This window comes from Chrysemys picta, chromosome 17 (assembly GCF_011386835.1).
Source record: "Chrysemys picta bellii isolate R12L10 chromosome 17, ASM1138683v2, whole genome shotgun sequence".
NCBI lineage: Eukaryota > Metazoa > Chordata > Testudines > Emydidae > Chrysemys > Chrysemys picta.
The window spans coordinates 2,693,682-2,703,780 of NC_088807.1; the positions used below are offsets into that span (position 1 = coordinate 2,693,682).

General features: G+C 58.8%; 1 protein-coding gene across 1 annotated transcript in view; it reads left to right on the forward strand.

The window, feature by feature from the left end:
- The first annotated feature begins 2,165 nt into the window (after nucleotides 1-2,165).
- FAM98C (family with sequence similarity 98 member C) overlaps nucleotides 2,166-10,099 on the forward strand; it is an 8,677-nt gene continuing 743 nt past the window's right edge. Inside the window, exons 1-8 of the mRNA XM_065570802.1 lie at nucleotides 2,166-2,322; nucleotides 3,671-3,816; nucleotides 6,356-6,490; nucleotides 6,922-7,106; nucleotides 7,418-7,501; nucleotides 7,968-8,084; nucleotides 9,295-9,462; nucleotides 9,772-10,084. Coding sequence (XP_065426874.1) covers nucleotides 2,303-2,322; nucleotides 3,671-3,816; nucleotides 6,356-6,490; nucleotides 6,922-7,106; nucleotides 7,418-7,501; nucleotides 7,968-8,084; nucleotides 9,295-9,462; nucleotides 9,772-9,891 — 975 coding nt within the window. The 5' untranslated portion in view covers nucleotides 2,166-2,302 and the 3' untranslated portion in view covers nucleotides 9,892-10,084. The remainder of the gene's footprint in view (nucleotides 2,323-3,670; nucleotides 3,817-6,355; nucleotides 6,491-6,921; nucleotides 7,107-7,417; nucleotides 7,502-7,967; nucleotides 8,085-9,294; nucleotides 9,463-9,771; nucleotides 10,085-10,099) is intronic.

The following is a 10,099-nucleotide window of genomic DNA, read 5'->3' on the forward strand; positions in this document are numbered from 1 at the left end:
TCTGCTATTGGTATATAGCATGATTATATCGATTAGGACACCTCAGCAGGAGATAGCATATTATGACAAAGGCCCTTTGTTTTCAGGTTTTATTCTGTTTAAAATTTCCTGGGAATTTATAGGTGTTTATAACGGTGCAAAAAATTAACTTCACAATTTTCTGGGTAAATATCAGAGTGAATAGGGGGATGGAGGACGGAAAAAAAGCAACAACTAGAGAAGAGTATTGAAAGTGAAAGCAGTTTAATACCGTGGTTTATTTCATGAACTGTACATTAACACTAAATACATATATGCATGTGTGTGTATCTTCCACTCCACCGCCTTACTTAGACAGACAGCCTTGCATGTCCACTTCAACTAATTTGTTTTTAACCTCAGTACATCTACCGGATGTAATGGGTTGGATTTGCTTATCGTAATCAGTATTTTCATGGACTTGAGCGGTCTAAACTTTGGGTGAAAAATCAGTCAAAACTGCATAATGGCTTTTGTAAAAGCTGGGGATTTGTTGGTTAAAAACCAAAACCGAAGGGCCTTAATTATGATATATTGTAATAATAAAAATAATCTTGAAATGGAAAAGAACATTTCAAAATGAAATTGAAAGGGGCCAAATGAAAATTCCCAGACTGTTTTTTCTTGTTTGTTTCCCAGAGCTCTGTGAAAATGTTTGTTTTTCTAACTGGGAATGAAACCAAATGTGAAATGTCAACATTTCCCACCAAATGGAAATTCGGAGTTCCAGTCAGTTCTACTTTATACCTATAGCAACTTCCTCTCTACGCAGTGGGTAGAGCAGTGGACACCAGGAGACTTGGGCTCTGTTCCCAAGTCTGCAGCTGGCCTGCCGGGTAGCCTTGGGAAAGCCACTTGCCTCGTTGTGCCTCAGTTTCCCTCTCTATAAAACAGGGATAATGGTACTGCCCTCTTTTTGTAAAGTGCTTTGAGATCTCCAGATGAAAAGAGCTAGAGGGTAGCAGGGAGAAGGAATCCAGGGGCTTGACCACTGTGGCCAAAGAGCTGGGGCAACGCTTTGCCAACACTGCTGCTACATGGTGTTTTTCCTCAAGTCCCCGCTCCTGGAGTCACGACACTCTCCTGAAATACTGGCTTTCGTTTTAACAGGAAGACCTTTCCAGGCCTGGTGGTGGTGAGACAAAGCTGCAATCCATGGCCCAAATGAGCCCCTACTGGATTGGAAAGCAGACAGCCCAAAGTGCAATAAAACAACCCAAAAACGAGGGGGGGGGGAAAAGGGTATTTGGGTTTTTAAAAAAAAAAACCTCCCGATTGGCTTGGGGGGAAAAAAAACAAACCTCCGGCTGTCAGGACCCGGCTTGTAGGTTGCGAGCCCCTGGCGCTGGCCCCGGTGCGGTTTCACCGGCATGACAGGTAGGTTGCTGCCCCTGGCAAGGGGGCCCAGCCTGTGGTGATGGTGGACGCTGCGGGGAGGTGGAAGAGGCTCTCGGCTTGGCCCCGAGACCGGCGGTGGAGGAAGGAAAGACTCTGGTTGAGAGGCAGGTTCTATGGGAAGAGGAGGCTCTGATTGGCTGGGAGGCAGGTTATATGGGAAGAGGAGGCTCTGATTGGCTGGGAGGCGGGTTATATGGGAAGAGGGGTCTCTAATTGGCTGGGAGGCTGGTTATATGGGGGACAGAGGCTCTGATTGGCTGGGAGGCGGGTTATATGGGAAGAGGAGGCCCTGATTGGCTGGGAGGCAGGTTCTATGGGAAGAGGGGTCTCTAATTGGCTGGGAGGCGGGTTATATGGGGGAAAGAGGCTCTGATTGGCTGGGAGGCAGGTTCTATGGGAAGAGGGGTCTCTAATTGGCTGGGAGGCGGGTTATATGGGGGAAAGAGGCTCTGATTGGCTGGGAGGCAGGTTCTATGGGAAGAGGGGGCTCTAATTGGCTGGGAGGCGGGTTATATGGGGGAAAGAGGCTCTGATTGGCTGGGAGGCAGGTTCAATGGGAAGAGGGGGCTCTAATTGGCTGGGCAATGGGTGACAGTGGCGGGGAGGCTGTGGTTTGCTGAGTGGTGGGAGATTGGCTGGGGGGGCGGGGGAATAGCGAAAAGGGAGGCTCTCATTGGCTGGGGGGCGGGGAATAGCGAAAGGGGAGGCTCTCATTGGCTAGGAGGCGTTATTCTAGCTTCAGCCAATCAGCTTCTTAGCCTCCAGAGCCCCGCCCATTCCGTCCCCTAAGCCAATCGGGGTTCAGAGCGGGCGGGGCCCGTGCGTGGCTGGTCTGCGCCCTGCTGGGGACTTTGAACTTGGGGCCTGAGCCGGGCGGGGCCGGGCCATGGAGCGCAGGGCGGCCGGGTAGGGGGGGCACGGGGGGTGCACGGGAGCGGGGCAGCAGTAGCGGAGGCTGTGGGAGCAGGGGGTGTGGGGCTGGGTTCTGGGGGCGTGGGGACTGGGAAGCAGTGGGTGTGGGGGGTGCAGAGGCTCGCGGGGTGCAAGGGGCAGGGAAGCAGGGGGTGCAGAGGTTCTGGGGGGGTGTGGGGGCAGGGGGCTGGGTTCTGGGAAGCTGTGGGTGTGGGGGGTGCAGAGGCTCTGGGGGTGCGTGGGGGCAGGGGGCTGAGTTCTGGGAAGCTGTGGGTGTGGGGGGTGCAGAGGTTCTGGGGGTGTGTGGGAGGAGGGGGTAGGGAAGCAGTGGGTGTGGGGGGTGCAGAGGTTCTGGGGGGGTGGGAGCAGGGGGCAGGGAAGCAGTGGGTGTGGGGGGTGCAGAGGTTCTGGGGGGGTGGGAGCAGGGGCAGGGAAGCAGTGGGTGTGGGGGGTGCAGAGGTTCTGGGGGGGTGGGAGCAGGGGGCAGGGAAGCTGTGGGTGTGGGGGGTGCAGAGGTTCTGGGGGTGCGTGGGAGGAGGGGAAGGGAAGCTGTGGGTGTGGGGGGTGCAGAGGTTCGGGGGGGGTGGGAACAGGGGGCAGGGAAGCAGTGGGTGTGGGGGGTGCAGAGGCTCTGGGGGTGTGTGGGAGGAGGGGGAAGGGAAGCTGTGGGTGTGGGGGGTGCAGAGGCTCTGGGGGTGCATGGGAGGAGGGGGAAGGGAAGCTGTGGGTGTGGGGGGTGCAGAGGTTCGGGGGGTGCATGGGAACAGGGGGAAGGGAAGCTGTGGGTGTGGGGGGTGCAGAGGTTCTGGGGGTGCGTGGGAGGAGGGGGAAGGGAAGCTGTGGGTGTGGGGGGTGCAGAGTTTCTGGGGGGGTGGGAGCAGGGGGCAGGGAAGCAGTGGGTGTGGGAAGTGCAGAGGCTCTGGGGGTGCATGGGAGGAGGGGGTGGGGGCAGGGAAGCAGTGGGTGTGGGAAGTGCAGAGGCTCTGGGGGTGCGTGGGAGGAGGGTGCAGGGAAGCAGTGGGTGGGGGGGTGCAGAGGCTCTGGGGGTGCAAGGGGCAGGGAAGCAGGGGGTGCAGAGGCTCTGGGGGTGCATGGGAGGAAGGAGTGGGTGCCAAGTCTCTGGGGTGCTGGGGGGATGGATGGTGGGGAGCAGGGAAAGCTAAATGTTCCAGGATGAACAAGGAGGTGGGTGCAGTGGGGGGAATAGGTGCAACTTTGGGGAAGAGTTGGGGGGTGGGGGGGCCTGGCACACTGGCAGGGGGAGCTGTTGGCCAGATCCGGGCTGGGCTGCCAGGTCTGTGGGGGAGGCTGTGGCGCACTGACCCCTGCCCCGTGTGCCCAGGTCCCTGGGGCCGCTCTCCGAGGAGAACTTTCTGCGCTTGGCCAAGGCCGGGGTGCAGAGCCCCGAGTTCACCGCGCTCTGCGCCCAGCTGGTGGCAGAGCTCCGATCCCTCTGCCCCCTGGAGGAGGACGTCAGTCCCACCAGCGGTGAGTTACCCGCAGGGAAATGAGAAGGGAGGGGACTGACTGGTCGGGGATGGGGAGTGGGACACGGGAGCTTTCCTCCATGGGCCCTGGTGATGCTGTGATACAGGTAACATGCCTAACGCCAACCCCGGAGTGACAGGGGAGCTCCACTCCCAGCCGGGTCCTCTGGGTTCGTTATCACTCAATAATTAATCATACCGGCAGCGTAATTACTCCCTGGGGAGGAAGTGTAGCCCAGTGGTCAGAGACCTGGGATTGGTTCACCACCCTGCCACAGACTCCCTGTGTGACCTTGGCCAAGTCACCTAGTCTCTATGTGCCTCGGTTTCCCCATCTGTGCAATAGGGATAATAGCTCTGCCCTGCCCCCTAGCAGAGTTGTGAGAATACATATACTGTGGGGTGCTCAGATGCTATGCTTATGGGGGACACAGATCTGCCAGAGAGAGAGAGAGAGAGAGAGAGAGGAGTCAACCTGCGGAACTGGCTGCAGCAGGATGTCATGGAGGCAGATATGCCCCAGTTAGTGATCCAACGATTTATTACAAGAGTAATCCCATTCTCTCTTTTCTCCCCCCCCCCCCCCCCATCCCCCAAGCCAGCCAGTCCCCTGCCCTGGGGCTGGATGGGAGCCAGCGCCCCCTAGGGGAAAGGCCCTATGCCCCATTCCCCACCCCCTGCCCTGGGGCGTTCCCTCCCGAGGAGGCCGGGGTTATGAACATAAGAATGGCCGTACTGGGTCAGACCAAAGGTCCATCTAGCCCAGTATCCTGTCTGCTGACAGTGGCCAATGCCAGGTGCCCCAGAAGGAGTGAACCTAACAGGCAATGATCAAGTGATCTCTCTCCTGCCATCCATCTCCACCCTCGGACAGACAGAGGCTAGGGACACCATTCCTTACCCATCCTGGCTAATAGCCATTAATGGACTTAACCTCCATGAATTTATCCAGTTCTCTTTTAAACGCTGTTATAGTCCTAGCCTTCACAACCTCCTCAGGCAAGGAGTTCCACAGGTTGCCTGTGCGCTCTGTGAAGAACTTCCTTTTATTTTATTTGTTTTAAACCTGCTGCCCATTAATTTCATTTGGTGGCCCCTAATTCTTACATTATGAGAACAAGTAAATAACTTTTTCTTATTCACTTTCTCCACACCACTCATGATTTTATAGATCTCTATCATATCCCCCCCCCCTTAGTCTCCTCTTTTCCAAGTTTATTAATCTCTCCTCATATGGGACCCTTCCAAACCGCAAATCATTTTAGTTGTCCTTCTCTGAATCTTTTCTAGTGCCAGTATATCTTTTTTGAGATGAGGAGACCACATCTGTACACAGTATTCGAGATGTGGGCGTACCATGGATTTATAGAAGGGCAATAAGATATTCTCCATCTTATTCTCTATCCCTTTTTTAATGATTCCTAACATCCTGTTTGCTTTTTTGACCGCCGCTGCACACTGCGTGGATGTCTTCAGAGAACTATCCACAATGACTCCAAGATCTCTTTCCTGACTTGTTGTAGCTAAATTAGCCCCCATCATATTGTATGTATAGTTGGGGTTATTTTTCCCAATGTGCATTACTTTACATTTATCCACATTAAATTTCATTTGCCATTTTGTTGCCCCATCACTTAGTTTTGTGAGATCTTTTTGAAGTTCATCACAGTCTGCTTTGGTCTTAACTATCTTGAGCAGTTTAGTATCATCTGCAAACTTTGCCACTTCACTGTTTACCCCTTTCTCCAGATCATTTATGAATAAATTGACTAGGATTGGTCCTAGGACTGACCCTCGGGGAATACCACTAGTTACCCCTCTCCAGTCTGAAAATTTACCATTTATTCCTACACTTTGTTCCCTGTTTTTTAACCAGTTCTCAATCCATGAAAGGACCTTCCCTCTTATCCATGACAACTTAATTTACGTAAGAGCCTTTGGTGAGGGACCTTTTCAAAGGCTTTCTGGAAATCTAAGTACACTATGTCCACTGGATCCCCCTTGGCCACGTGTTTGTTGACCCCTTCAAAGAACTCTAATAGATTAGTAAGACACATTTTCCCTTTCCAGAAACCATGTTGACTATTGCCTAACAATTTATGTTCTTCTATGTGTCTGACAATTTTATTCTTTACTATTATTTTGACTAATTTGCCCGGTCCTGACGTTGGATTTACCAGTCTGTAATTGCCGGGATCACCTCCAGGGCCCTTTTTAAATATTGGCGTTACATTCGCTATCTTCCAGTCCGTGGGTACAGAAGCTGATTTAAAGGACAGGTTACAAACCCTAGTTGATAGTCCTTTCAGAACTCTTGGGTGAATGCCATCCGGTCCCGGTGACTTGTTACTGTTAAGTTTATCAATTAATTACAAAACCTCCTCAAAGGACACTTCAATCTGTGACAATTCCTCAGATTTGTCACCTACAAAGGACGGCTCCAGGACTCCAAAGGTGGCTCCAGGAGTGGGGTGTTGGCTGGGCAGGGGGGCAGCGTGTCGGGGCCCAGGGATTCATCGGTCTCTCCTGTTCCGGTGCAGGCCCCGAAGATGCCGAGACCTTCCAGATTGAGTTGAGTGGGCTGCTGCAGGAGCTGCACTGCCCCTACGCCGCGCTCACCACGGGGGACGTGACCGCCCGCCTGGGCAGCGCCCACCTCTGCCTCCAGCTGCTGTGTAGGTGACGGCGGGAAAGGCCCTCGCTACTCAGACGGAGCAGCCTGTGGGGCCTCTGAACGGCAGGGCTGGGAGCCAGGACTCCTGGGTCCTATTCCCAACTCTCCCAGAGGAGTGGGGTCTAGTGGTTGGAGGAGAGGGGGTAGCTAGGACTCCTGGGTCCTATTCCCAACTCTCCCAGAGGAATGGGGTCTAGTGGTTGGAGGAGAGGGGGTAGCTAGGACTCCTGGGTCCTATTCCCGATTCTCCCAGGGGAGTGGAGTCGGGGGAGGGGGGATCCAGGACTCCTGGGTTCTATCCCAGCTCTGGGAGGGGAGTGGAGAGGAGAATAGAACGCAGGAGCCCGGACCAGATAAAGATCCCGTCTCCAGAGGGCTGGCCCATGTCTGACACAGAGCCAGTGTCTCTCTCACCCCATGTTCTCTCCCAAGACTTCCTGAGCTCGGAGCTGCAGGCCGCCCGGCTCCTGAGCCGGAAACGCCCCCCTTCGCCGCGGCAGGGAGCGGGGGCTGGCACTGCCCAGCAGGAGCTGCTGCTCATCAACCAGGTGCTGGGCAGGCCGGAGCCGGCCCCGACCTGCCCCATCCCCCAGCTCCTGGAGGACATAAAATCCAAGGTGAGGAGTCAGAGACGCCAATTGTCGGGGGAGCTTCTGGGAGCCTGGGGCACGGGGCCGTTCCCCTCTAGGGGGCGCCAGCCCCGATCCAGCACCATGGCAGGGGACCGGCTGGCTCAGGGGGGCAGAGAATGGGGCCAGTGCCGGACAATGAATAAACAGGGCACCCCAGCTGCAGGCCGACAAGCCCCTGGTGGTGTCTCGGGCTGCCGGGCCCCCGTGGTGCGGGGAGCCGCCCGGCAGGCGTCGTCCTTCCCTAGCCACGGTGTCCGCGCCACGTCTCCCCGCTGAACTTGTGCTCTCCCTCCTAGGTAGCGGAGGCCCTGTCCGCGCTGCCCGCCGGCCACCAGGAGATGGCACCGCTGCTGAGGGCGCCGCTGACGGCTCGGCAGTGGGTACGAGGGGGGGGGGGCCGCAGGCCGGGTCGGGGGGGCACAGCGCAGAACCTGTGGCTCTGTTCCTGGGTCAGGGCCGGGCCTGGGTCCCGGCCTGGGCTGCAGGGTTCAAAAGCAGCCAAAGAGAGTTAGGCCCCTGATTGAATTCCGGTGCCTGACCCACCCTGTTCCTGCCAGAGATTCCCGGTGCCGAACCACCCTGCACAGCCCCATTGCATAGAGCTCTTAACAGACCTGGGTTCGATCCCTGGCAGGGGAGTGGGGTCATGTGTGGGGTGGGGAGAGGGGCTGGGAGTCAGGATTCCTGGGTTCCCCGCCCCTGCCTCCCTCTTTGGCTTGGGACAGGTAGCACCCCTCCCCGTGCCTCAGTTTCTCCCTTTGAGGGGGCCAGTGCAGCAGGGCTGGGAGGGGGTGTGGCTTTCTGGCGGCCTGTGTCTGAGCGTCGCTCTCTATCCCTCCCGGCTAGGAGGCGCTGGAGGGGATCCGGCAAGCCCTATGTGCCGAGTACGAATGCCGCAAGCGCATGATGATCACGCGCTTCAACGTCACCCTGCAGTCCTTCCACTGGTCCGAGAGGGCGAAGGTGAGGGCTCGGGGGCTGGGGGAATTCCAGTGAGGGGAGAGGCCTGGATGGCGCCAAGGAATGGGGCACGGGGCCTTTCCCCTCTAGGGGGCGCCGGCTCCAATCTGGGTCCAGGGTAAGGTTGCCAACTTTCTACTTCCACAAAACTGAACACCCCTGCCCCGCCCCTTCTCTGAGGCCCCGCCCCCGCTCACTCCATCCGCCTCCCTCCCTCATTTTCACCAGGCTGGCTCAAGGGATTGGGGTGTCGGAGGGGGAATGGGCTCTGGGCTGGGGGTGTGGGTTCCGGGGTGGGGCCAGAAATGAGGATGTGGGGTGCAGAAGAGGGTTCCGGGCAGGGGGGTGGAGGGGGCTCCGGGCTGAGGCAGGGGGTTGGGGTGTGGGAGGAGGTATGGGCTCTGGCTGAGGGTGTGGGTTCCGGGGTGGGGCCAGAAATGAGGGGTTCAGGGTGTGGGAGGGAGCTCCGGGCTAGGGCAGGAGGTTGGGGTGTGGGAGGGGGTACAGGCTCTGGCTGGGGGTGCAGATTCTGGGGTGGGGCTGGGGATGAGGGGTTTGGGGTGCAGGAGGGGGCTCCAGACTGGGCTTGAGGGGTTTGGCGGGTGGGAGGGGGATCAGGGCAGGGGGTTGGGGTTCGGGAGGGGCTTTGGGGTGCAGGCTCCGGGTAGAGCTTACCTCATGCAGCTCCCAGAAGCAGCGGCACGTCCCCCCTCCGGCTCCTACGCGGAGGCGCGGCCAGGGGGCTCCGCACGCTGCCCCGTCTGCAGGTGCTGCCCCACAGCTCCCATTGGCCATGGTTCCCAGCCAATGGGAGCTGCAGAGCCGGCACTTGAGGCGGGGGCAGTGTGCAGAGTCCCCTGGCTGCCCCCGTGCGTAGGAGCCGGAGAGGGGACGTGCCGCTGCTTCTGGGAGCCACACAGAGCCCGGGCAGGCAGGCAGCCTGCCTTAGCCCCTCTGTGCCGCTGACCGGACTTTTAACGGCCTGGTCAGTGGTGCTGACCAGAGTCGCCAGGGTCCCTTTAAACCCAGTACCTGGCAACCCTACCCGAGGGCAGGGGCTGGCTGGGCGGGGCAGGGGATGGAACATGGGGCCTTTCCCCTCTAGGGGGCGCCGGCTCCTGTCTGGAGCTGCTGATGCTGAGGAGGGGCTGGGTCCCAGGGACCCTGGGCCGGGGCCGACGCCAGCTAACAGGGAGTGATTTTTCTGCCACAGGCCCAGGGCTCCGCGCTGCTGGCGGCCGTCTCCCCGCTGCGGCAGGCTGAGTTGGTGGCCTCCGGCGTCACCCTGGCCCGGCTGCTGGCCACCCGCGCAGACGCCTCGCGCATCGTCAGCACCAGCAGCGGGCGCTGCCGCCACCGGACCAGCTGTGCCATCAACAAGGTACGGGCAGCGCCCAGGCCAGGGGGGAGACGAACATGCTGCTGGGTCCGGCCACAAAGCCCCTCCCCCATGCAGAGCAGCCTGCGGAGTGGGGGCGGGGGGCTTCTCCTCTCCCCCCCTTACTGCCGGGGCATGAGACCCCCTCCCCCTCCTCTTGCATCACACCAGGACCACAGATCCGGCAGGGCCGGGTGCTGGGCCCTTCCCACCCCCCGTTAGCTCCCTTTCGGGGTGGGCGGAGTACGGGGGACTGGGTGTCTCTCTTGCCTTTTACCTCTGCTCCTGTTTCCCCTCCCCTCCCCCTGACAGGTGCTGATGGGCGGCGTCCCAGACCGAGGGGGCCGCCCCAATGAGATCGAGCCCCCCATGCCCACCTGGGAGAAGAGGCGCGAGGGGGGGGGAGGCCGACGGGGCAAGAAGAAGAAATGAAGCCTGCTCTGTCTCTGCCGGGAGCCCCCCCCTACACTGCAGGGGGGGCAGGCAGAGCACCTGGGGGGCAAAGACTCAAGGCCTCAGAGCCCAACTATGCAGAGTGGGCGGTGGAGGGGAGCTGGGGCTCAGAGGGGCTGCGGCCCCCTACAGCCAGGGCAGGGCCGGCTCCAGGCACCAGCTGAGCAAGCAGGTGCTTGGGGCGGCC